This window comes from Oncorhynchus nerka, linkage group LG11 (genome assembly GCF_034236695.1).
Source record: "Oncorhynchus nerka isolate Pitt River linkage group LG11, Oner_Uvic_2.0, whole genome shotgun sequence".
NCBI lineage: Eukaryota > Metazoa > Chordata > Actinopteri > Salmoniformes > Salmonidae > Oncorhynchus > Oncorhynchus nerka.
In genome coordinates, this window is record NC_088406.1 from 63,784,405 (window position 1) to 63,811,202 (window position 26,798).

Here is a 26,798-nt window from a genome sequence, read left to right on the forward strand (position 1 = left end):
CATTATTACTCATTAGAGCTGTTTATTAGTGGGCCTTGTGCATTTCTGTTACAAAGCATCATTCGAATCCATCTCTCTTTCCCCTGGTCAGAAACCCACAGCATTCTGGGAACTGGACAGAAATGAACAGTCTGACCAACGGCCGAGGAGGAGGCAGCACCAACAACCATGCTGACGGCAGGCTCAACACCGAGTGTGAGATCAACAACCGCTCTGCAGCAGCCAACCTCCGCAGCCTCAACATCCCCTCAGCCATAGGTAGCGCAACGCACATTACATTCTGTACACCTGTACCCCCCCCCCCCCCCCTGCTGTTTTCACACATACACACAACCCACTCATCTCACTAACCCTGATTTCTCTGGCTCCACAAGAGTGCCAGTACAACCGGCCCTACAACCAGGTCAATGACGACGATGATGACGATGCCCTGGAGGATGAAGAGGTGCGGGGGGCCAGGGGCCGGGACAGCGAGGGCTCGGGGTCGAGCAGGAGGAGCAGCCTGGGGAACGATGACGCAGACTTTGCCCACAAAGTTCACCGGCTGCAGACTGCCAAGCAGAAACTACGGCAGCTCCAGGAGCTGGTGGCCATGGTGCAGGTGAGAGGACTGACTAGAAGCAGAGAAACATAGCATAGTGCAAGTCAGTGGGACCAATCTCATCCCAAAATTTGACTCAAGTTTGCCAAAAAGCACCTGGATGATCGAGACTCTTGGAAGAATTTTCTATGGACAGATGATTCAAAAGTATAACTTTTTGGATGGCATGGGTCCCGTGATACCTGGCGAAAACCAAACACTGCGTTACAAAGTAAGAACCTTAAACCAACAGCCAAGCATGGTGGTAGTGTGATGGTTTGGAGATGCTTTGCTGCCTCAGGACCTGGACTACTTGCCTTAATGGAAGGAACCATGAATTCTGCTCTATATCAGAATTCAACAGGGAACTGTCAGGCCATCTGTCTGTGAGCTGAAGCGCAGCTCGGTCATTCAGCGAGACAGTGAGCCAAAATACACAAGTCGACATGAAAATGTCAAAAAAATAGAGGTTGACCGATTTATGATTTTTCAACGCCGATACCTTTATCTAATTATTGGAGGACCAAAAAAAGTCTAACGAATAATCTGACCTTTTTTTTGTATTTTTGTATTTTTTACATTTGATTTATTTGTAATAATGACAATTACAACAATACTGAATGAACACTTTAACTTAATATAATACATCAATAAAATCAATTTAACCTCAAATAAATAATGAAACATGTTCAATTTGGTTTAAATAATGCAAAAACAAAGTGTTGGAGAAGAAAGTAAAAGTGCAATATGTGCCATGTAAGAAAGCTGACGTTTAAGTTCCTTGCTCAGAACATGAGAACATATGAAAGCTGGTGGTTCCTTTTAACATGAGTCTTCAATATTCCTAGGTAAGAAGTTTTAGGTTGTTATAGGACTATTTCTCTCCATACCATTTGTATTTCATTAACCTTTGACTATTGGATGTTCTTATAGGCACAATTTAGTATTGCCAGTGTAACAGTATAGCTTATGTCCCTCTCCTCGCTCCTCCCTGGGCTCAAACCAGGAACACACTGACAACAGCCACCCTCGAAGCAGCGTTACCCATGCAGAGCAAGGGGAACAACCACTCCAAGTCTCAGAGCAAGTGACGTTTGAAACTCTATTAGCGCGCACCCCGCTAACTAGCTAGCCATTTCACATCGGTTACACCAACCTCATCTCGGGAGTTGATAGGCTTGAAGTCATAAACAGCGCAATGCTTAACGCACAATGAAGAGCTGCTGGCAAAACGCACGAAAGTGCTGTTTGAATGAATGCTTATGAGCCTGCTGCTGCCTACCACCGCTCAGTCAGATACTTGTATGCTTGTATGCTCAGTCAGATTATGTGCAACGCAGGACATGCTAGATAAACTAGTAATATCATCAACCATGTGTAGTTAACTAGTGATTATGATTGGTTGATTGTTTTTTGTAAGATAAGTTTAATGCTAGCTAGCAATTTACCTTGGCTTACTGCATTCGCGTAACAGGTAGTCTCCTTGTGGAGTGCAACGAGAGGCAGGGGGTTATAGCATTGGACTAGTTAACTATAAGGTTGCAAGCTTGGATCCCCTGAGCTGACAAGGTGAATATCTGTTGTTCTGCCCCTGAACGAGGCAGTTAACCCACTGTTCCTAGGCCGTCATTGAAAATAAGAATGTGTTCTTAACTGACTCGCCTAGTTATTATAAAGATTAAATAAAGGTGTCCAAAAATACCATTCCGATTAATCGGTCGACATCTACTAAAAAGCAATACATTTTGATGTTGTGGACTGGCCTAGTCAAAGTCCAGACCTAATCCCAATTGAGATGATGTTGTGGCAGACAAACGAGCAGTTCATCCCACAAATGTCATGGAGTTACAGTAGTTCTGCATGGAAGAGTGTTCCAAATTCCTCCACAGCGATGTGAGAGACTGATCAACAACTACAGGAAACATTTGGTTGGAGTCATTGCACAACCAGTTATTGAGTGAAGGGGGCAATACATTTTTTCAAACGGGGGCTTTGGGTGTTGTATAAGTATGTAATTGTTGTGTTATTTGTTCACTCAGGTTCCCTTTATCTAATTATTAGGTTTTGGTTGAAGATCTTCTAACATTCAGTACAAAAAATAAATATATATATATATATAGATACATACAAAAGCAGATCATTTAAAAGGGGGCAAATACTTTTTCACAGCACGTGCGAGTAAGAACATATCAACACACACAAATAAGTCAATAATACGAAATAGACCACATGGTACAGAATCCAAAATGACCATGGTGCAGTTGACTGGTCTAGACAGTTCAGAGTGGAAGAGGACCCTTTTACAGTCCAAGAAAATAAAGAGCTAGAATTTGAGCCGTTGAAGACGGGCAATGGCCTTACGGAATAGTAACCATGTGACTTTCTGTCCCCCAGAGTGACGATACAGACGCCACCACGGCCAATGAGGACGAGGGCCTCCACCAGCAGCCCAACAACACCAGAGGTGCTGCTGCTGGCTCCTCCTCTGCAGCCAGGAGCCCCAGAGACCTCACCCTCACAGACAAAGCCAGGTTCGGAGACTCACTCACACCCATACGGAGCACTAACACACACCCGCGGTAGAAGCCGTTGAACCATCATAAGTGTATGAAAGTACCTCCGTCTATTTATATCGGAGTGAGTGCATTTCTGCCTTTAAGCGTGTGAGAATTACACCGCTGGTGATTCTGTTTGAATCTAAAATAAGTTGTGTGTCTCAGGGAGAAGCTGTATGAGGAGAAGCTTCGTCAGCAGCAGCAGGAGTTGCAGCAGCTTCACGAGGAACGCCAGCGGCTGATGGAGATCCAAGACCAGATCCAGGACCTGCAGTGGGCCTGCCCCGACCTGCAGGTAACACACACTGAGCACACCACTCTATTTCCTGATTGATTGTGTTGAAAGGCTTTGGTGTCAGAACTTGTTTCTGACATTTTACCCTTAGTGCTGTATATCGGGAATAGGGTGTTATTTGAGAGAGCCTCGCTCTTCCTCTTTCCTATCATTATCTCGCATACACGCTCTACCTCTCCCTCCCATCTTCTCCTCTCCAGTCGTCGGTGTCCAGCAGCACAGTGAGTCAGCAGGCCCTGATGAGGAAGGTCCCGGCTGCAGCTTCCACCCCAGCCCCTGCTCCTGCTGCAGCCCCCAAAGCGAATGCTTCTCCTGCCGCCACCGCCACGCTCAAACCCACAGCCCAGGCCGCCGCGAACGCCTCTGTCACCGACAACGAGGTGGGTTCTTGATTTGTTTCGATTTGACAGGGTCAGTTCACAGTAACGTCAAGGATCGTATGCACATCCCACGAACTTGATGGCTCGCCAAAATCATACAGACGACTTGTAACCACCCGCTCAGTGCAAGGCTTTTTCTGAGGGTTAGCATGACCGAGTTAGCCATGGCTGGATGTCAGGGAGCTGTATAGGAGTGTGTGAGTTATCATGCAAGATGTAACCATGAAAATAACAGCGCTCATTTACCTTCATGTTTCCCCAGCAGCTGTGGTGTGAGATGCGGCGCCACCAGATCCTGCGGGAGGAGCTCCGCCAGCGGAGGAAGCACCTGGAGTCCCTGATGGCCGAGCACCAGAGGAGGAGCGGCCTCAGCGACTCCCCCTACAGGATGGAGGACCCCGAGGGTCACGCCGCCACGCAGCCACTCAGCAGGGACGAGAGGTGAGCGAAGCGTCACCCCCCCCCTAGATTAAGACCCCCAAATAATCGGGTGAATTCCATGATATGTAGATATGAAAGCATGTGATGGCTAAAAAGCATCAATCTACTTCGATCTGATACATTCAGAACGCTTTACGAGGTATCGGTGTCGTCTCTGGGTTGGGCCTTAATTGACTTTGTTACCCTCCTCAGGACCATGGCCACATGGGGCGGCTCCACCCCCTGCCAGCTGGACGAGGACTGCTACCCCTCTGAGTTGGGCGCTGAGGAGGAGGAGGAGGATGATGATGAAGAAGAAGACGGAGCAGAGTCCAGCTCCAGTGACGACCTGCATTGCTACTCCACTAGGAAGCAGAGATCCTACAGCAACAGGAAGACACTGGGCAGGTCTGTGAAAGAGGCATACAAGGAAACTCATTGTTTTTCAATTACGCATAAATATACAGGGCACAATAGTCTTAACCTCAAAGTCTATTTGATATCGAATTTTAGGAAACCTTTAGGTATAAAAAAAACTATAATATACATCGACACATATTTAACCCCGTATTTTTTGGGGGCACAAAACTGCCTTTGTGCTTCCATGTGTGTGTAGGGGTTACCTTCAGATGAGTCACGTGACACTTGTGGGGGTCGTAGAGCAAAGCGGAGAACACAAACGCGTTCGGGAGTCATCTTTCCATCGCAATAGTTTGTAGGCCAAACCGTTCCGCCGCCACAGACGTTTTCGTGAGAAGACCAATTTCCGGGACGTCTCCTGGTCTGACTGACAACGCTGTGGCTCAGCCACCTTCCACCGCAGATGCGAAAGGCTGACATGGGTGGATTGAGATGCAGCCCATGCAAACTGATATCACTAGCTTAAACTGACCAATGTTTATTATTATTATTATAAAATTTTTTTTTTATATATACATTTTTAATTAAAAAAAAATATATATATATTTTTTATTACGGGTTCGTTAATAGACTCTTAAGGATTAATCCATTGTAGTAGTGATATGAGGGGTTAGGGTTAACCTTAACCTAACTCCAGTCCAAGAGATACTGAGCCTGCAGGCTTTTGATCCACCCCGTAGGATTTTATTGATATATGGTTAAATACGGTATTTGTTCGTATTCTTATTTTTTACCGTTCCTTATTGTTGTCAAGAAGGAACCTGCAAGTATGCACTTCGTTGGACGATGTATACCATACGTAGCCCCCCGTACATAATACAAATAGAACTTGAATCTTGGCATCATGAAAGTTCTGTGGGGAAAATTGGCTCTTGCATTCACAGCAGCACCCACAACTCGCTGGACACCCAATAATACATCACTCTCTCTTCGTTCTTTTTCTCCAGCAACGTTCTGAAGCCTCCCCAACAATTCGCATCCGAAGCTAGTGGCCGTCCCTCTCCCCGTTCTCGAGGCAAACAACAGCAACAAGCCCACGGCGGCGTCAGCATCGGGGGTGCGAGGCGCCAGGAGAACCTACGCTGGGCAGCCGAGCTGTCCTTCCAGGAGGGTTCTGGGTCTGGGTTGGCATCACGCCACTGGCAGGAGCAGGTGGGCACACTACAGAGGCAGCTGGACTTCAGCACCAGCATGTGTCAGACCCTACTGCAGGATCAACAGGTTGGTATAGCAGTTGGCTCACACTTCAGTCACCTCACAACAATACATAGGCTTATCTCAAATGTTTGACATGGTTGAGGCGTGCCTGATTTAGCTTGTCAGGTACGAGGCTAGCTGGCATGAGGAGTTTGCACCATTTTTGTTCTTTGTAGCATCTGAGCTAAATTAAGTACCTCAAGTATTTTTAAATGTTTGGAGTACACAGCCGATCCAGGTCTGAATTCTCTCTTACCAAATGAGGTACTTGAGGTTCGTTTAGCTTGCCTGGCACGTGGAGTTTGTTTCCATTTTACATAACCCAGCTAAGCCAAATAAAGTACAACAGGTATTTCAAATATTCTGGATATGATGTATTCACCCCCTGGTCTGGTTCACCTGACCCTATAGAGAAGGTAGCAGCAATGTTTGTCATTTCTGCTCACTTTCCTTTCTGTTCAACGTTTTCATAAAGTAAGTTAATAAAGAAAATGTATTACTCACGCCAGTCTTGTGTTAGAGGTGCCGAAATGGATTTTCTCCACGTTGTCATTGATATAGCACGGTGGCGGTGACACTTATTAACCTATAGGGCATGGTGTTGAATTTATTCAGCGTGTGTCGTCCTGATGGAAATGCCAACGCTGCTATTCCTTTGTAGAAATCAGCCTTTGGCTTGAGTTCCTATTTGACTGGGTGTCAGAACTTGTATGTGGAAACCAACTGACGGACAGGTTCATGAATACCATTCTGTTCCTTCTCTCCTCTTTCTCCTGCCCTTCTCTCTCTATCCGTCTTTCAAACTAACTTTCTCTCTCTACACACACACATTCTTTCTACATCCTCTCACTCTTCTACCGGTTTCCCCCCCCTCCAGACGCTGTCCTACATGCTCCAGACCCTGCTGACAGGACCGCACAACGCGCTGCCCAACAACCTGTCCTCCCCCCAGGTTCACCTGGTCATGCACCAGCTCAGCCAGTGTTACACACAGCTGGCCTGGCAGCAGAACAACGTCGAAAGGTAGACCGAACACACCGCTACAGACCAATAAAAAATCGACTAGAAAAACGTATTCAAACGCTCTTATCCAAAGCGACTTACAGTAGTGAGTGCATACATTTTTGTACTGGTCCTCCATGGGAATCGAACCCACAACTCTGGCACTACAAGCGCCATGCTCTACCAACTGAGCCACACGGGACCCATTTGACACAGATGATGTACAACAAACATTGCACCATATTTTAGCAATATACTGCAGCTAATTCTCATCTGAAGTCCCCAGAAATGTTACTAATATGTTAATGTCACTGGCTGAATGTACTGCATGATATTATCAGCGTGTAAGCCAGACCTTACAATTCAGTTATGAACATTTTTATTTATTGCAGCTTTGGCTTGTTAGGTTCACACGCATGTCATGTCTACGTTAATACGTATAGTATAGTTCGTATAGTTCTAAATGCATAGTCAATTAATCGTGATTGGCTATCTGCAGTATATGTGAACATAACATCAGGCTTAAACATGACTTGTGAATACATGAATGTGATTTAGGTTTTAACACTAACTTGCCTGTATCCTGTTTGTCCCCAGACTGAGACTGGTGCTGAGCGACCTGCTCCGTCAACAACAGCAGCAGCTGTCTTCGTCTTCAGGTCAGCAGCCCCAGAACCAGGGCTCCACGTCCCGGGACTCCGGCAGTGCCTGTCCCCCCCTCTCCCCCACCAGCCTCTTTCTCCCCTTCACCACCTCCATGCCCCCCTCAGTCAACCAGGCCCTCAACCTGCCTCCTGGCCTGGCTGGATTCTCGCCCTTCTCCTCCGGTACGCCTTCCAACACCCCTTCAAACTTCCATCCTTCAATCCAATGTTTTTAGATCCTTCCTCGATGTTATGAAGTATCTGTTTTTGTATGAGTGACAGTTTTCTCAAAGGAATGTAAAATCCACGAGTATACCCCGACTATACCGAACATACACCCCCCTGTCAGAACAGCCTGAATTTGTCAGGGCATGGACTCTACTCTCTAAGGTGTTGAAAGCACTCCACAGGGATACTGGCCCATGTTGACTTCAATGCTTCCTACGGTTGTCAAGTTGGCTGGATGTCCTTTTGGGTGGTGGACCATTTTTGATACACACTAGAAACTGTTGAGCGTGTGAACCCCAGCAGCGTTGCAGTTCTTGACACAAACCAGTGTGCTTGGCTCCTACCATACCCCGTTCAAAGGCACTTAAATTCTTGCCCATTCACCCTCCGAATGGCACACATACAAAATACATGTCTCAAGGTTTAACCTGTCTCCTCATAGCTTTCACCTGATCAGTCTGTCATGGAAAGAGCAGGTGTTCTAAATGTTTTGTGTAGTTAGTGGTCAAATGTTTCTTTCAGGGACTGGGTGTGCAAAAATGTATCAATTGCTTTTGTAATAATGCCGTAGAAGGCAGTCTTCTACAAATACCTGTCACCTTGACCCAGTTCATTTCAGAGGTTAGCTTTAGAAATTGAGAAGCTCTGGCACAGAGGGCATACTGGAATACTAGGAGAAATTCCTGATTTGATACACTTGTAATAAAGTTGTTTCCAGATCACAATATACGCAGGTTGATGTTTGTCAGTCTTGTCCAGGAGGCAGAACTGAGCTATTTTATAAGCCAGTCAAAATGGTCTATATTGTAATAGTTCACAAGAGCTTTTGGTCTTAATTTAAGGTTAAGGTTAGGCATTAGGGATAGCAGTTGGGGCTAGGTTTAAAATGAGATTTTATGACTTTGGTCACTAGCTGCCACAGCCGCACTCTGTAGATCTGCCTCCAGAACCAGATTCATAATGAAAAAACCGCTAACCTGCACAATATACCTCAAAATGTGTGCTCACTTCATTTATTTCTCTCCTCCACAGGGTTTAACTTCAACCCCCTGTTCCCTTCTGCTATGGGTGAGTTCCTTCAGAGTGCTGGTGGCCAAGCCAGCCCAGACAACCAACAGCAGCAGCAGCTGGATCCCAACACCTCAGAGTACTTGAGCTTCCCCCCGCCCCTACAACGCTCCCCACTCAACACTGTAGACAAAAGGTGTGCCTAGTGATGGGAGGAAAAAATCCATAGTTGCATGTGGTGATATTATTTTTGGACAATAATATCAACGTTTGACTCCCAAGTATCGATTTTGTAAAATCGATGTAGGTTGCGTTAGCTAGCGCTAGTCGGCTGTACATGTGCCCAAAACCCCAGTATTTTTCATGTTCTGTCTTTTTTTAAAGTAGTTAGCCAACATGTTTTCAGCACTTCTATTTCCCTGACTGATCAAAACGAGTTTTCTCGTGCTCTCTCTTGTCCCTCTGTAGCAGGCATATAGTGAGCAACATGTTTGGAACATCAAATCGCAATACATATTGTATTGGCACCTAAGTACTGTGGTATCGTGATGTCCCTGGCAATTCCCAGCCCTAGTGTGTGTGTGTGTATGCAAAGAATGAAAGGCATACAGTGAGGGGAAAAACGTATTTGATCCCCTGCTGATTTTGTATGTTTGCCCACTGACCAAGAAATGATCAGTCTATAATTTGAATGGTATGTTTATTTGAACAGTGAGAGACGGAACCACAAAAAAATCCAGAAAATATGTTATAAATTGAGTTGCATTTTAATGAGGGAAATAAGTATTTGACTCCTCTGCAGAACATGACTTAGTACTTGGTGGCAAAACCCTTGTTGGCAATCAGAGGTCAGACGTTTCTTGTAGTTGGCCACCAGGTTTGCACACATCTCAGGAGGGGTTTTGTCCCACTCCTCTGCAGATCTTCTCCAAGTCATTAAGGTTTCGGGGCTGACGTTTAGCAACTCGAACCTTCAGCTCCCTCCACAGATTTTCTATGGGATTAAGGTCTGGAGACTGGCTAGGCCACTCCAGGACCTTAATGTGCTTCTTCTTGAGCTACTCCTTTGTTGCCTTGGCCGTGTGTTTTGGGTCATTGTCATGCTGGAAGACCCATCCACGACCCATTTTCAATGCCCTGGCTGAGGGAAGGAGGTTCTCACCCAAGATTTGACGGTACATGGCCCTGTCCATCGTCCCTTTGATGCGGTGAAGTTGTCCTGTCCCCTTAGCAGAAAAACACCCCCAATAATCACACCAACTGTTGTCACTTTCTCACCAAGCTGCTTGGAAATGGTCTTGTAGCCCATTCCAGCCTTGTGTAGGTCTACAATCTTGTCCCTGACATCCTTGGAGAGCTATTTGGTCTTGGCCATGGTGGAGAGTTTGGAATCTGATTGACTGATTGCTTCTGTGGACAGGTGTCTTTTATACAGGTAACAAACTGAGATTTGGAGCACCCCCTTTAAGACTGTGCTCCTAATCTCAGCTCGTTACCTGTATAAAAGACACCTGGGAGCCAGAAATCTTTCTTATTTGAGAGGGGGTCAAATACTTATTTCCCTCATTAAAATGCAAATCAATTTATAACATTTTTGACATGTTTTTCTGGATTTTTTTCTTCTGTCTTTCACTGTTCAAATAAACCTACCATTAAAATTATAGACTGATCATTTCTTTGTCAGTGAGCAAATGTACAAAATCAGCAGGGGATCAAATACTTTTTCCCCCTCACTGTACTTCATTACTACTTAGTTCTCTGTTACTCTCACACAAAAAAAAATCCTTCATTAGTCCAACCTTCTTTCTCTGTCTGTATCCATCCCACCAGGCCCCAGAAGCAGAATGAAGGAAGCAGCAGTCGTGGCCATGAATCTGGCTGGCTCAACGTCTCCCAGCCGCCAGCTCCTATCAACGAATCCCCCTCCCCTCTACCCTATAGAGGGGCTAACATCCCCCGGCCCCAGGCCTTCGACCAGGCCTCCCAGGAGAGCTTCAGCAGCATGCCGGACCCAGCTGACCCCACCACCGTCACCAAGACCTTTAGGGCAGGACGCAAGGTCTCTGCCCAGGCCTGCCTGGCCTCCCGCGACAAGACGCCCAACTCCAAGAGGAGGACCCGGCGGGCCAAGGGACACCACAAGAACATGGGTACGGGGACAGTGTCGGGACATGCAGTGGTTTATATTGAGCGCTTTTTCTCGAACTTGACATTTTCCTTCCTCTCCGGCAGCTCAGTTAGGAAGGCCGGGATGTAACTTGCTCCAACCACCACCTGCCTGTTGATATATTTAAACCCTAAGAATAGATATTTGAAGACCTCTCAATATTTAGGAGATGAGCTGAAATGGTATTGCTCAAGGCGACTTGGTCAACGCTATCTATGCAATAGACGAATGCAGGAAGTTTTATTTTTTAACAAATTATGTGTAAATGTTTTTCTGTTTTTCACACATTCTCCCCTCGATTTGTTTTGAATGTTTCTCTTTCCTTGCTTATGTGTATCTCCAGGAGTGGAGAGTGACAGCGTGTCCAGCACGGCCGACTTTGTCCAGGAGAGGGCGCCGCAGCCCCATCGTCAGCGGGATCAGAACCAGAGCCTGCTGGACAAACTGACCCAGGAGAAACTGGACAGCAAGACCAAGACCGGCAACAAGCCCAACGACCTCTCCTCCGGTACAAAACCTTGACCCGATCACACCACACCTTGTCCACTCACATCTTTAGTTCAATTATCATTTTTTTATTTGGTTTATGTCCTCACCTTTTCGTAATGTGACCACATTTTACATTTATTTGTGTCGTCACTTTTTTGTTGTTGATTTTCCTCACAGCGTATGCTTGGAGAACACCTTTCCTTTCTAACAGAATTGCATGCACTGAAGTGCCAGGTAAACTCACACCTAGCACACAGCTAACACTGATTGTCACTGATTGAAGTTCTGAGTTTTTTTTAACAACTTTTGTTTAATATCGGTCTTACAAGCAACCTTTAACCTTGGAATCTCTGGCTTGATCTAATATACTTGGCATTTTAATTGGCTTTAAAATATATATATATTTTTTAATGCAATTGCTTTTTCTTTCACATTTAAGAACATATAACCTGAAATCTGGTACAATGTATTGGATTGTACAGTATCATTGCCTTTGATTAAAACCGTACATTGCTCTTAGAGAACTACTCGGTGTGCAGGCTTTTTCTTCAACCCTACTCTTGACACATCTGATTCAGCTAATCAAGGTCCTGATGAAGGTATGTTTCAGCAGGGCTGGAGCTAAAGCCTGCAACACCACTGCTTCACTACTGGATGGAAACCTGAGATTATATCCCCAATAGACTGCCACATATGACTGCTTCTTATTACTTGCGACAACATCTTCTAGAGTGTCTGTCTTGCGGTTTAACACCTCCAGGTGCCAGCAGTGACTTCTCCCTGTTCGAGGCCCTTAGGGAGACCATCTACTCAGAGGTGGCCACACTCATCTCCCAGAACGAGTCGCGGCCCCACTTCCTCATCGAGCTCTTCCACGAGCTGCAGCTGCTCAACACCGACTACCTGCGCCAGAGGGCACTCTACTCCCTACAGGTGAACACGTCCGATTGAGGATCTTGTGCTGATCCTGGACCAGCACGCCTACTCTGAGACTGTAAATAGTATTTCATACAATATATGGGTGAAGTTCATAGGAATGGATACAAGCCACAAGAAGCTGCTGATAAAGATCTGAGGGGTTGAAATGTTGTCGATAAATTACGTAGTAGTGTCGAATGTTTATTTTTTTCTCATAATGTACAGCTCCTTGTAACCTTCCTTGTTGTTGGATTCTCATGTTTAACCATGTCTCTCTGCTGTTGACCGCTAGGACATAGTGACCAGGCACTTGACGGACAAGAGTGCGGCCGAGGACCAGGCCTCCCTGGGTCCCGTGGCCTGGGCGGCCGGCTCCCAGTCAGAGCTCACCCCAAGTGAGAGCCTGGCCACCAGCGACGGGGTGAGACAGACGGATATACGCACACAGGCATATATACACACACACCTGCTGCCTCATTAAATCACTTGGCTGTCATATCTCCCACTCCCTCTTTTCAAATTTTCCCCAGCTCTCTTTTCTCTAGCTCGCTCTCTCCCATAGCTCATTCTCGACACCTCTCACTTTCTCTCAACATCTCTCGCTCTCTCCAGCCATCCATCTTAAACACTCTGCCCATCTATTTCTCTCTCTATACCTCTCTCTCTATACCTCCTTTGTTCTCCACCCCCCACTCTCGTCTTTGATATCCAGTGTTCGTTGTCAGAAAGGCTGTGCCTTGCAGCCCATCCGTCAATCTGAGCGAAGCGTTGCAGTTGCTGCCTGCCGGACAGATTAGATGTGTGGCTGTGCAGGTCTTTGTTCTAGCCCAGGTCCCCGGAGGTTTTGCTAAATTAGAACCATCCCTTTTGTAAATCACTCCTTTGTTCCCTAGTGATGGATGAGATGCCCGATTCCCCATGTTAGGAGAAAAGGATACAAGGGAAGATGCTCTGCCCATTGTTTTTAGTCTATTGCATCCCTCACTGATTTCACGAGAGAGAACAGGCGCGAAATACGTCAAGGGAGTTTAGCAGAGCTGTCTCTGAAATGAATCAGTGTTTTTTTTTTTTTTTTTTTTTTTTTTTTTTTTTTTCGTTCGAGACAATGATGGATGAATGGGTTCTCATTTTGGAAATGGTCTCCCCCCCCCTTTTCTCTAAATCGTGTTTGTGGTTGAGTAGTGTAACTGAATTCCCTTTTTACCTCTGTCTCTCAGGATGTGTCGGTGAAGAATATCCGGGTCATCAAGCATCACGACCCGAGTAAGAGGCGGAATGACGCAGAATCGGTGGACAACGAGAGCACCCTGTCCACCACCTCCAACCTGGAGCCGTTCGCTAACGACGATTTAGGTAAAAAAAAGAAGAAAAAAAGCGCAATCAAAAATGCACACCGTGCTCTAATATACAGCACATTAGGTCAAAGGACAACTTTAGCTTGTGGTAACTTTACGTGAATGTATTATCCCTCATTGCTCTTGTAATATCCTTCTCTTGCTCTCTCCTGCCCCTTGCTGTGCTGCCAGGTAACACAGTGATCCACTTAGACAAGGCTCTCGCCAGGATGAGGGAGTATGAGCGCATGAAGCTCAAGGCTGAGCTTAGTCCCAACACCACTGCTGCTACTGCCTCTGAGGCCTCTGCTAACTCTTCTGCTAGCGCTGCTCAGCTGCTGGAAGGTACACATCTCTCGCTCTCTCTCGGCGGCTCTCTCGCTCTCTCTCGGCGGCTCTCTCACTCTCTCTCGGCGGTGCCGGCACGTTCGAGTCGAGAGACGTCGACCTCGCTCTCCGATCTTGTGGTCGGAGGGTGTGAGCACTCCCACTAGTGGTTCCAAGTGCAAAGCACTTTGGCTGTTTGCAGTCTCATGTAGAGGCTGTGAATTGTGCCATCTCACCCTCTTAGTAAAGAAAAATTGGACGTGGCAATGGTGTGCTGAGATGTTTAGTTTTCATTGATGCCAGCTTACAAAACGCACACCTCAGATGGGAGATAATAAGTGTGCATGTGTGTAAAGGTGCGGGAGTCTGGTCAGGTGACGTCCACTGTCCCCAGATCGACACCCAGCAGCTGGATCGACAGATTAAGGCCATCATGACTGAAGTCATCCCCTTCCTCAAGGTAGGACACTCAGTACTCTATAGTGGTCTCCCTTTTGTCTCCTCTCCATTTATACTAGGGGTGGTCAATACTTATCCTGGAAAGCTACTGGTCTGGATGTGCAGGCTTTTGTTCCATATTTATTCTACATTTGGAGTGAGAGTCGAAATATTCTTATGTTATGTCTTGTGTGACTTGAGCAATGATTCACATTATGTTCTAGGAACAGACATTTTCACGCTTGGCAATGTTAAAAGCCCTTGTTTCTGCCTTAGCCAACCTGTTGATGTCCCAACAAACAATTTGACAAAGCTAGCATGCTTGAATCCAGCAACAATGTGGTACCCAGGCTAGCAATGTAATATGTTGATAAAGGCAAAGCCCTGAAAGAGGTTGTTGTGGTCTGTCAGGAGCACATGGACGAGGTGTGTTCCTACCAGCTGCTGACGTCGGTGCGGCGCATGGTGCTCACCCTCACCCAGCAGAACGACGAAAGCAAGGAGTTTGTACGCTTCTTCCACCGACAGCTGGGAGGTATACTGCAGGTATAAGAATTTTTTTTTTCACCTTTATTTAACCAGGTAGGCTAGTTGAACAAGTTCTCATTTACAACTGCGACCTGGCCAAGATAAAGCATAGCAGTGTGAACAGACAACAACACAGAGTAAACAATAAACAAGTCAATAACACAGTAGGGAAAAGTCTATATACATTGTGTGCAAAAGGCATGAGGTAGGCAATGAATAGGCCATAGGAGCGAATAATTACAATTTAGCAGATTAACACTGGAGTGATAAATGATCAGATGATCATGTGCAAGTAGAGATACTGGTGTGCAAAGGAGCAGAAAAGTAAATAAATAAAAACAGTATGGGGATGAGGTAGGTAAATTGGGTGGGCTATTTACAGATGGACTATGTACAGCTGCAGCGTTATGATATTATAGCAAAGTTAGGGAGAGGTTTTCCCCATTGCGACTCTCAAACCTCAAATTAGTCTGGTAACTGTTTATTTTGGTAGAATAAGAGCTGAAAACATCCACCCGAACAAGTTAACAAAGTGCAAACTAACGTGTGTGTGTGTGTGTGTGTGTAATAAAGGGAACACTTAAACAACACAATGTAACTCCAAGTCAATCACACTTCTGTGAAATCAAACTGTCCACTTAGGAAGCAACACTGATTGACAATAAATTTCACATGCTGTTATGCAAATGGAATAGACAACAGGTGGAAATGATAGGCAATTAGCAAGACACTCCCAATAAACGAGTGGTTCTGCATGTGGTGACCACAGACCACTTCTCAGTTCCTATGCTTCTTGGCTGATGTTTTGGTCACTTTTGAATGCTGGCGGTGCTTTCACTCTAGTGGTAGCATGAGACGGAGTCTACAACCCACACAAGTGGCTTAGGTAGTGCAGTTCATCCAGGATGGCACATCAATGCGAGCTGTGGCAAGAAGGTTTGCTGTGTCTGTCAGCGTAGTGTCCAGAGCATGGAGCCGCTACCAGGAGACAGGCCAGTACATCAGGAGACGTGGAGGAGGCCGTAGGAGGGCAACAACTCAGCAGCAGGACCGCTACCTCCGCAAGGAGGAGCACTGTCAGAGCCCTGCAAAATGACCTCCAGCAGGCCACAAATGTGCATGTGTCTGCTCAAACGGTCAGAAACAGACTCCATGAGGGTGGTATGAGGGTCCGACGTCCACAGGTGGGGGTGGTGCTTACAGCCCAACACCGTGCAGGACGTTTGGCATTTGCCAGAGAATACCAAGATTGGCAAATTCACCACTGGTGCTCTGCGCTCTTCACAGATGAAAGCAGGTTCACACTGAGCACGTGACAGTCAGGAGACGCCGTGGAGAACGTTCTGCTGCCTGCAACATCCTCCAGCATGACCGGTGTGGCGTTTGGTCAGTCATGGTGTGAGGTGGCATTTCTTTGGGGGGCCGCACAGCCCTCCATGTAGCCTGACTGCCATTAGGTACCGAGATGAGATCGTCAGACCCCTTGTGAGACCATATGCTGGTGCGGTTGGCCCTGGGTTCCTCCTAATGCAAGACTATGCTAGACCTCGTGTGGCTGGAGTGTGTCAGCAGTTCCTGCAAGAGGAAGGCACCAAATCCAGACCTCCATGTGTTGATACATTTGATTTCCATTGATAGTTTTTGTGTGATTTTGTTGTCAGCACATTCAACTATGTAAAGAAAAAAGTATTTAAAATTTCATTCATTCAGATCTAGGATGTGTTATTTTAGTGTTCCCTTTATCTTTTTAAGCAGTGTATATTATCCAGAAATATTGGTTCAACCATTTTAAAATAAGTAGTATCAGCAAAGATTTGTATAACTAAACCAAGGTAGGCTGTGGTCTGTCGTTTCCAATGGGAACAAATGAGCCATAGTGGTCTGAACAAGCAAGGCTGGGGGCAGAGCCAAGCCAAACAGTTGTATGGGTGTGCAGCTTTCTTAGATTTTCTCAACACCTATACTGTCTATTATCTAGTGCTGTTTTAGCTTAATGTTATTGTCAAAATTGAGCCCGAAGTTTCTCCCTCCCCCTCAGGACTCTCTGAGTAAGTTTGTAGGACGTACTCTAAAGGACTGTGGCGAGGACCTGCTGGTGGAGATCTCTGAAATCCTGTTTAACGAGCTGGCCTTCTTCAGACTCATGCAGGACCTGGACAGCAACAGCAGTAGTACTGCTACTATAGCTAACTCCCAAGCCAGACACAAGAACCACAGGAGACAATCCCCTAATAATAACCAAGTCAAGCGTGTACACAGGAATAATGAGGTAGGTGGGGGGGGATAGGGGTGAGTGTGTTTTCATATTGGATTTGTGTGTGTCATTCAATCTGACTAAATAAGGGAATCAATTTCAAGACTGAACATTTCCATCTACTTTCAGGAGAACAAGTCGCCGGCGGTCGAGAAGTCCTTTTCCCCAGTGTATCTTGAAGACAAAGTGAGGAAATCAACATTCAACATCTGATTTTCTAGTGCGGTTTCAAGCCAGATCTCTCTTTTTAGACTACACATCGTGTAGCACAGGGGTGTCAAGCTCATCAAATGTTATATTTCTTTGTCGTCAAACTTAGCAACAAAAAAAATACGTTTTTGGCATTTTCGACCCTCCCTAAATGTGTAGCTTTAATTTCAGTGATTATTAGCTGAACACTGTATGAATGTAGGTCCATTATAATTTTACAGTTTCAATTTGGTTTAGTTATTTGAAAGTATATTTAGTTTGTTTTCTACCCCAAAAAATGTTTAATAAAAAAAAGGTCATTTGACACCCCTAGTGTAGTCTAAAGGATAGTGGAAATGTCTTAAATAACTTTACATCTCACTCTGTGTGACAGGATGAAGACGAGACTGAGCAGAAAGAGACCGAGAGGAAGGACAGCAGGAGCAGCGAGACCTCTGAGATGGAGGACGATGGAGAGAGTCTGCCTCTCTCTATTAGTGAGTGAACACTACAATACGAGAAGCCACAATTAGCCTAAACGCTTCTCTGCAAAGTGAGTTAGTTCACCCACAGCAAACATTGCTAGTGACCGTAACTACTAGAGGAAGCTTGTGATCGACTGTTCAGCAGGTTCACAATGGAGGATTTGTTGTGAATCTTTCTGGTCAAATCGTTACAACTCCCGCCAATCTATTTCCAACGAAGTAAATCCCTACAAGGATTTATGACGAGTGCCACACCCTAGACTAGTCATCTCCCAGTGCTTAACCCTTCATGGTTGTTCTTTGCCAGGTCTGTCCAAGGCGGAGACCCAGGCCCTGACAAACTACGGCAGTGGGGAGGATGAGAACGAGGTGGAGGAGATGGAGGAGTTTGAAGCTGAGCCCCAGGACGTCCAGACCTCCCTGCAAGCTAGCAATGACGGAGTCGAGCAACGGGTTAGGACACGTGCCCACACACACTCAGTACACACACTTCCACTAGACTCTCTAGTTACCATCTTCTCCTGTATTTCAGGGAGCAGCAAATGAAGTCTCAGCAAATGGAAACCGAGAGACAAAGTCAGACCAAGAAAGCTCTGAGAGTAACGATGGTAAGAACGCTCACTGTTGTGTTTTCTGTCTCTTTAGTTTTTAGTCAACCACAATACTACCTGTTTTTCTTTTCATCTACCTTTTGCTGTGTACATAGTCCACATTTTGATAAATGGCTGTCGGATGTTTTCATTATAGCAATGTTTTCTCTGATGGATGCCTGTGTGTTTTCAGCCCCTCTGATTCTCAATTAACCCCATTCCTCCCCTATCCTTTGTCTCCCTTCCTCCTTTTTCCCTCACCTTCTCCTCTCCATCCTAAACTTTCCTGCTTGCTTATCCTCCCGCCCCGCCCAGTCAAGAGCAATAAGTCCGAGTCCATCGAGGTGGTGGACTCCCCAGAGGAAGAGGGGGAGGGTGTGGAGCACAGGAGGCCAGAGAGGGAGAGCCAGGGAGGTGCGGCCTCAGCCACCACCAACTACCAGGAGGGCTCCCACTCCCAGGGCTCAAACAGCAGTGGCAGCCCTGACACAGAGTCACCCGTCATGGTCAACATAGATGTAAGACCACTACACAGGCCTATGGTCCTTTTTTCCTTTTTTTAAACTACAAAAATCTATTTAAAAAGTTGATTGATTTTATATATATATTTTATTTATTTTTGTATTTTATTTTTTAAATGTGTATTCCAATGTCTTTATTACATTTCCAAACTTTCTAATGCTTTCATTTAATTAATGCAGGAGGTGGGATCAGGAAACACGAGCCTGAAGTCCGACGAGGAAGACTTTGTCAAAGTGGAGGACTTACCCATGCAGCTCAGTGTCATATGTGAGGTGGGACACGACAGAATGACTACATTTCCCCTGTTATCAATACGTCCACTTCCCTTTTTCCTCTTCTTACAAACTCTGATCATTGGTCTTGTGAAATCGAATAATGTGTGTGTGTGTGTGTGTGTGTGTGTGTGTGATGAACAGGAAGCGCTCCAGAAGAGGATAGTCGAGGAACAGCAGAATAATAATCTGTCTGCTGAGATCCTCAATGGGAACACTGACACACTGGCTGGACTAGTGGGCAATGGACACACACTCAAAGAACCAGGTAGGTACAGACCGTGCCTAGTGAAATTATTCACTGTCTGGCAGAGTTTTATGAAACCGGTAGAGTGCAACTTCTTAACAGAATGTCCAGGTAAATAAATGTATGTTGCAGAACTGATATTATTCTGTCATGTAAATGTTGGCTATATACTATTGTATCCATCTCCTGTGTTTGCGATATCTCCAGGAAGAATGATTCTTCTACTTTTTTTCTCATCTTTCTTACAGAAACGATAGGTGCACAAAGTGCATGAAAATAATCTTGCACGAACATTGTCTGATTGACCACTACAGAATCATCCTAAAGATGTTCAGACTCCTATTTGTACTTGATTTATTGGATGGTGAGACAATGTCATGACGTGCTAGTGACTGAGCGTCACTCGAAACGGTTAGAACAACTAAAACTAATGTAACCAACACTGTTTTTGTTTATTTCTACTCCCGAGGCTGTATCTATGAAGCACATCAGAGTAGGAGTGCTGAAGATCTAAGATCAGTTTGGTCTTTTAGATAATACATAGTGTATGGACAAGTTGGACCTGATCCTAGATCAGCACCCCTGCTCTGAGACGGTTGATACATACTGCCCCTGATTCCTGAATGTGTTCTATGATTTGTTGCTAATTTGGGGTTTTAGGGCGGGGTTTCTCTCTCGATCAATGCTGCTGTTACAAGCCTCGTTTGAATCCTCTAAGTCTAGTAAACTTGTTAAATCACCTTAGTTCTGTTTGTCATTTTGAATTGTTTTATTTGTTCTGTCTTGGCCTCGTTTAATTCTCTCTCGCTAGCTCCCATGCTTTTTTAAAGCATCTGACCCTTTGAACTCAAACTACATTCAGCCTGCTCGTGAGGCGTTTCATCCTCTTTGGCTGTAACGACCACATTGTCACCTAATTTCCTAATTTCATGGGGCTGTCGGTCATCTTTGCATGTTGACATTTTGTTTTGCTTGTTTCTTGGGGCAGTTTCCCACTGTATGTAGTTAAGAATAAAATGGAACTTTGCAAAGCGGTGGCTTGTCTTTGGGTTTAACTAGTGTAGTTTACTTGAATGCAAATAATGTGAACTGATTGAACTTGCTTTCATGAGGCCAGTTTATTCCTGGGCACTTTCTCAATTAGGTGAAAATCATCCTCTTCTCTGATTTGTATAGAATTGGTTAATGAGGTCTTTCCTTGTTATCCCTACCGCAGTAGAAAGGCTAATACATGTTAATTTGGAACAAAGCAGTGAGGTGCCATTTGGCCTATATAGAAATGAAAGTACAACTGAATCCAAAGTTTACATGATTTTATTTGCATTTTAGTGTACTTTGTATAATCTCAAACAAATACATCCAGTATCTAGACTATTCTTGGAAAATGTGGGGTGACAAGTGTTAGGCTTTCAAGGCAATTGTAATTTGTGAGTGCAGCAGTGAATTTTTTTTCAAACAAATGGGATCACTCTTCAGAATAACCAAGGGTATGTGTCATCTTGTAACTTTACAGGCATGATTTGGAAATGTTACATGCACATTCAATCACAGGTGTTTTTGGTTGCTTGTATGACAAAGCTATTATAATCCTCAATGTCATCTTTCAAAATACATAGACCAAAAGTTACCCAACTTCTTGTTGCAAGTTCAAAATGGATGTCAGTCAAAACCCATACAGAGCTGTGAATCAGAGCACATGAGCTCTGATGTTACTGTACATCCACTATGTTCCAATTTAGGTGCTTATTAGTGCCCACGGGTTAAGCAATTGAGGTTGAGGCAATATTTGGATCAGAGCAGTTAGTGCAAAGACTTGAAATATGTACAACATGATTATCCAGTTTCTGAATCAGTTAAGCCCATCTCCCCACCACTGTTCTGTGCAATAGATAATTTAGAAACCGATCTGAGGTCTGTTGGAGGCTTCACCAGGGCATGCAGGGGTTGGGGCAGTCACGGATGTAGGATTCCAGTTTGCCCTCGTTCACATCCATCAACGTGGTGTATGTGGTCAACTGCAATGACAAGAAGTCAATGTCACTCGGGTATGAAATACATCTAATACATAAATCCTGTCAGTATTGTTGAAAAATACTGACAGGATTTATGCATTAGATGTATTTCATTTGAATTGTTCAATTGCGAAAATGGTTGATACTACAGTAAATAAGGACTCACCTTGTTCAAGACTGGTTTTGTCGACAGCACGTCATACACCGTCTTCAGTGAGATGTTCTGAGGAGAAAGTGAAATAATCTTAGCACTCAGGAAATATAATGTAAGGAGCAGAGCTGACCCTTTTTGGTCAGCCATGGAATGGTTAACTCACTGCCTGCATGGTCTGGTTCATACACTTCATGGCTGGAGTCCTTCGGTTGTCCAAGAACAGAGGCTCCTTCCAGTGATCGTAGTTGGTTTCCAGAACGTACCAGCGGCCCAGCTTCAGCTCAATCCTTCACAACAGGAGTATAATGTTTCCTGATTAAATCAAGAATATCTAGGCATACCAGTGCTAGAGGCGTCACTACCTATCCGGGTTCGATCCCGGGCTGTGTTGCTGCTGACCGGGAAACACATGAGGCGGCGCACAATTAGCCCAGCGTCATTTGGAGTAAGGGAGGGTTTGACCGGCTGGGATGTCCTTGTCCCATTGCACTCTAGCGACTCCTTGTGGCGGCCGAGCGCATGCACACTGACTTTGGTCGCCTGCTGTATGGTATTTCGTCCGACACATTGGTGCGGCTGGCTTCCGGGTTATGTGAGAAGTGTGTCGGAGGGGTACGCGCGGCTCTTGACCTGAATCCGTATGGGAGAAGACTAACTACCACTTGGATATCACAAAATTGGGGAGAAAGTAAAACCAAGAATATCAGAGACATTTCAGATTCCCCTTTTGTAGTGTTGATCACATCCCTGAATGTTTTACAAACCAAGTGTTTTAATATGACTATTGTGATGCAAGGTGATCTTGGGCATCATCTACATTCATAAGTTGAAATTTGTCCTCTAGAATTTCCAAACGCATAAATGTGGGATTTCGTTCCACCCCAGCAACTTTTCAAATCAGACATGCTAGTGCTGGGCTGGAACAGAAGCCTGCCCATCCAGTATTTTTCCATGACACAAGTTAGAGACCCCTGCTGCACTAGAAATGTGTTATTGATAGGGTAGTTGAAATTGGATACTAATGTGTTTTTAACCACTCACTCCCAGATGTCGAGGCTGAGGACTCTGGAGCGGGTGATGACACAGCCCTGGCCCGTCTGGTTCCCTCCCAGGATGAAGTAGGCCGGGGCCAGCAGCTTGGTCTGGGCCAGAAGGTTCTTTGCCTCCTCGTAGCTGGACACACACAGGGTTAAAGAGAAGGTGTGTTTTTGTGAGACCAAAGAAATGTCAGTTTCAAAATGCTGGTCTTGAATGTGCTCAGATTTTCCTCCATAATAGAGCCCTAATCTCAGATTCCACTTCGCTAAGTATTGCCATCATATTAATTTATGGCTGGGGGCAGTATTGAGTAGCTTGGATGAATAAGATGCCCAGAGTAAACTGTCTGCTACTCAGGCCCAGTTGCTAATATATGCATATTATTTGTAGATTTGGATAGAAAACACTGAAGTTTCTAAAACTGTTTGAATGATGTCTGTGTATAACATATGGCAGGCAAAAACCTGAGGTTTGTAGTTCTACTCTTTGCCTATTGAATATAGTCTATGGGGTCAAATTGCACTTCCTAAGGCTTCCACTAGATGTCAGTCTTTAGAACCTTGTTTGATGCTTCTACTGTGAAGGAGGGATTGAGTCAGGTCTGGCAGAGTGGCATTAGCTTGAGTTCCATTTGCATTTCCGAAGGCAAAGGAATTGTCCAGTTGGAACATTATTGAAGATTTATGATAACATCGATTCGACATGTTTCTACGAATGGTAATAACTTTTTTGACTGTTTGAACTAAGCGATCGTGCATTTGGATTACTGCGCTAAACGCGTGTACAAAAAGGAGGTATTTGGACATAAATGGACTTTATCGAACAAATCAAACATTTATTTTGAAACTGGGATTCCATTCTGATGAAGATCAAAAGGTATGTGAATATTTATAATGCTATTTCTGACTTCTTGACTCCAACATGGCGAATATCTGTACGGCTTGATTTGTTGTCTGAGCGCTGTACTCAGATTATTGCATGGTTTGCTTTTTCCGAAATCTGACACAGCGGTTGCATTAAGGAGAAGTATATCTAATTCTGTGCATCTTATATTAAAGTTGAGTATTTCTGTAAATTGATGTGGCTCTCTGCAATATCACCAGATGTTTTGGAACTACTGAAAATAACGTACCAATGTTAACTCAAGATTTTTGTATATAAATATGAACTTTATCGAACAAAACATACATGTATTGTGTAACATGAAGTCCTATGAGTGTCATCTGATGAAGATCAGAGGTTAATGATTAATTTCTCTCTTTCTGCTTTTTGTGACTCCTCTTTGGCTGGAAAAAAACACAGCCATTTTCTGTGACTAGGTGCTGACCTAACAATCGTTTAGTGTGCTTTCGCTGTAAAGCGTGACACTGGTGAGATTAACAAGTTTTTTTTTTAATTTGGCACCCTGCACTTTCACTGGCTGTTGTCATATCGATCCCGTTAGCGGGATCTAAGCCATAAGAAGTTTCAAAGCAAGAATATGTATTACCTTCAATAAGAAAAAAAGAACAGTCATTTGATACTTCCATGAAAGTAGAACGATACCTGGTAGCATTCTCTAAGACGGAACGAGTGAGGAAACTCATCCACATCCCATCTCTATGCCCCAGGATCCACTCCACGATCCCTGAGAGAGGACAGACACACTTAACATTCCCCGCTCCGCATTCATCACAGGTCTATAATGTACTGATTGAGAGTCTTGGGTAGCTCACCAATGTATCCGCCATCAAGGCTGAAGCGCTCATTCATGGTCAGAGTGAAAGCATGCTTCAAAGAAAATGAGAAATGTTAAATTACTGTCTCACAACTACCATGATATTAAAACAGATGTAAGAAAGCAATTTTGTCATCATTGGTTAAAAAGAGCACTTCAGCGTCATGTTCAAAAGATAATGTTGATCTCTTCCATTTGTGCCTGCTTAATGCAGCCCGGAGCAGACTGGAACTCACCGGCTTGATGCCAGTCAACATGCCCACGTAGCCGGCAAAGTTAGTGGACTTGAAGACCGTCTTGTTGCCTCTCTGGAAGTCGATGTTGACCACCAGAGGCTTGAGTTTCTCTGTTATTAACCAGGACCTGTTTTTCATGTCCCACCTGGTAGAGAAAGAAACAAGAGCATTACTTTCCAGAAAAGAAAAGGTGTAGCAACTGGAAAAAAGGTGAAAAATATGATTGGTTAAAGAGGTATCATTCACCCAAATTACAAATGCACACATGATCTAAAATCAGTGACTGACTAGCAATTTGGGTTTGTAATAGCTCCGATCAACACAATGCGTGGTAGGACCCTTCATGTGACATTCTTACCCCATGAATAGTCCAAAGTCCATATTCCGCCCATGGATAAGGTTACCTATGACAATGCAAGGAGGAACCAAAATGTTGTGTGTACATGAGAACTTCAAGCGTCACATCCTACCACGATGACATGTACTTGCTGCATGACTAAAGTATTGATTGAAATGTGTCATAACAAACATGAGCTACTTGCCATTTGAGTCCTCTGCCACTAGAGAAGTGCACACCGTGAAGACCTCATAGAAGATGTTGAAGAGGACAACCTCGCCTGGAGTGAAACATGTATAATAAAATCAGAATAGAGGCCGATGAGACAGAAACTAGAGACCGAATGATAGTGATGTTGTGGCCATGGGTTGGAATAAGGCAATTGTGGGTTAATGTATATTACCAAGGGGAACACCGGAGGCGGTCGCGATTCCTTTTATTTCCTCGTTGAATGGGTAGGGAAGGGTATTCACTATCAAAGGCTGCAGAACACAAAACCATGAGTCGTGGATCAGAAACAGTTACATGATTCAATCAAACAATAATTGAAATTATTTCATGTGACGAGGTGTAATCGTTTTCCAGTGAAATGACCAAACGCTCTCACCAAGTCCTTGTCGACCAAATCTATCAGTTTCCCACTAGGAACCAAAGCATTTGCCAAATCCCTGATAGCTTGGATCAAGGTGACCAACTGAAGAAAACCAGACAAATAGTGAATAAGAAAACAGTAATGTAAATACATTTATGTAATTTAAATGGATACAAACAAGACATGTAATACTCTCACCTCAGCTTTTTTGTCAGTCATGATTAGCTTCCATCTTTCGCTGGGGGGCAAATCCAGGTCTATTGTGTACCAGGTGACAGACCCTTTGAATCTGATCAAAATCGTGACATGATAAATGTTAGATTGATGCATAATGTCATTGAGGTCACTTTACTATCCCCTGAAAAGTGGTATTGCACAATATTGTCACGTGAGATTCATTTTCATGACAATACGCACCTGTTATACAAACACTTCCTGTTAACCTTCCATAATGTATACCGCCTCATGCATGAACTTGTGCCAGGTGTTACACAATGTATGCAAGTTGTTTAGATGTTATGGACATTTGACAGCACCTTGGACAACCAGCTAACATACTCTAACTAATGGCAAATACTTACGTTGGACCTTTGGGAGGGTACATGCCCGTCTGACATTCTTCGGTATACTGTTAGAGGGTGAAAGAAAGAAAAGCTTTGTTCATGTGCAGACGCACTTTCTAGCTAGCACTCAGGGCTAACTAATATTTGTCTGACAGTTTACGATTACAGAATAGTCATTATTTGGATGCACTTACCGGTGGTATAAACTGTGTCGATACTCCAGATAACGACACCAAGAGAATACAACAAAACTTATCCATATTGTGCCCTGTTTGTGTGCGTGAAGCTTCTCCCGACTTTTAGTCCGCTTCAAAATACGGAAGTGCATGCTTTCCTCGTGATTTGAGAGGAGCGTACCATTACACTATAGGCAGGCGGCTACAACAGATTTTACACATGGCATGTTCTCTGATTCAGATACAATATTTGTTTTCTTTATGTCGCGTATTAAAAATATAAGTGGTTAAGTGTATAAATAGGCTCCTACTGATGTGAAATTATATACATATTTCCTCCCACACCTGATACTGGTACATTCCTGATTGTTTCACTTCAGTATAACAATGACATGACTGGCAATTTAAGATCAATGGAGTGGGATAATTGTAGTTAAAGTTCGTCACAGGTTACTCATAAAACAACTTTAAGGGGTTGTGACAA

At 44.5% G+C, this 26,798-nt stretch overlaps 2 protein-coding genes across 8 annotated transcripts in view; one reads left to right on the forward strand and one right to left on the reverse strand.

The window, feature by feature from the left end:
- Positions 1 to 20,523, forward strand: part of LOC115137318 (pericentriolar material 1 protein-like) — a 34,347-nt gene extending 13,824 nt beyond the window's left edge. Inside the window, exons 12-40 of one of the 7 annotated variants that reach the window (XM_029673582.2) lie at positions 92 to 258; positions 375 to 601; positions 2,975 to 3,111; positions 3,301 to 3,430; positions 3,631 to 3,810; positions 4,073 to 4,251; positions 4,444 to 4,638; positions 5,598 to 5,871; positions 6,725 to 6,870; positions 7,447 to 7,676; positions 8,754 to 8,925; positions 10,560 to 10,879; positions 11,240 to 11,404; positions 11,563 to 11,619; positions 12,146 to 12,318; positions 12,596 to 12,724; positions 13,521 to 13,656; positions 13,830 to 13,982; positions 14,321 to 14,424; positions 14,814 to 14,948; positions 16,969 to 17,199; positions 17,314 to 17,370; positions 17,768 to 17,870; positions 18,166 to 18,311; positions 18,391 to 18,466; positions 18,764 to 18,966; positions 19,150 to 19,242; positions 19,387 to 19,510; positions 19,738 to 20,523. In XM_029673582.2, the coding sequence (XP_029529442.2) occupies positions 92 to 258; positions 375 to 601; positions 2,975 to 3,111; positions 3,301 to 3,430; positions 3,631 to 3,810; positions 4,073 to 4,251; positions 4,444 to 4,638; positions 5,598 to 5,871; positions 6,725 to 6,870; positions 7,447 to 7,676; positions 8,754 to 8,925; positions 10,560 to 10,879; positions 11,240 to 11,404; positions 11,563 to 11,619; positions 12,146 to 12,318; positions 12,596 to 12,724; positions 13,521 to 13,656; positions 13,830 to 13,982; positions 14,321 to 14,424; positions 14,814 to 14,948; positions 16,969 to 17,199; positions 17,314 to 17,370; positions 17,768 to 17,870; positions 18,166 to 18,311; positions 18,391 to 18,466; positions 18,764 to 18,966; positions 19,150 to 19,242; positions 19,387 to 19,510; positions 19,738 to 19,763 (4,468 nt within the window). In that variant the 3' untranslated portion in view covers positions 19,764 to 20,523. The other 6 variants (XM_029673584.2, XM_065024752.1, XM_065024753.1 and 3 more) reach the window with 6 other exon arrangements.
- Positions 20,524 to 20,787: 264 nt separating this feature from the next.
- Positions 20,788 to 26,472, reverse strand: LOC115137319 (acid ceramidase-like). Its single transcript, XM_029673588.2, has 14 exons — positions 26,333 to 26,472; positions 26,157 to 26,203; positions 25,774 to 25,864; positions 25,591 to 25,677; positions 25,387 to 25,465; positions 25,189 to 25,263; positions 25,005 to 25,050; positions 24,647 to 24,791; positions 24,409 to 24,463; positions 24,239 to 24,320; positions 22,697 to 22,828; positions 21,819 to 21,942; positions 21,668 to 21,724; positions 20,788 to 21,504 (listed from the first exon to the last, which is right to left on the reverse strand). The coding sequence occupies exons 1-14, from the start codon at positions 26,396 to 26,398 to the stop codon at positions 21,415 to 21,417; spliced, it is 1,176 nt and encodes a 391-aa protein (XP_029529448.1). The 5' UTR covers positions 26,399 to 26,472; the 3' UTR covers positions 20,788 to 21,414.
- Positions 26,473 to 26,798: the final 326 nt, after the last annotated feature.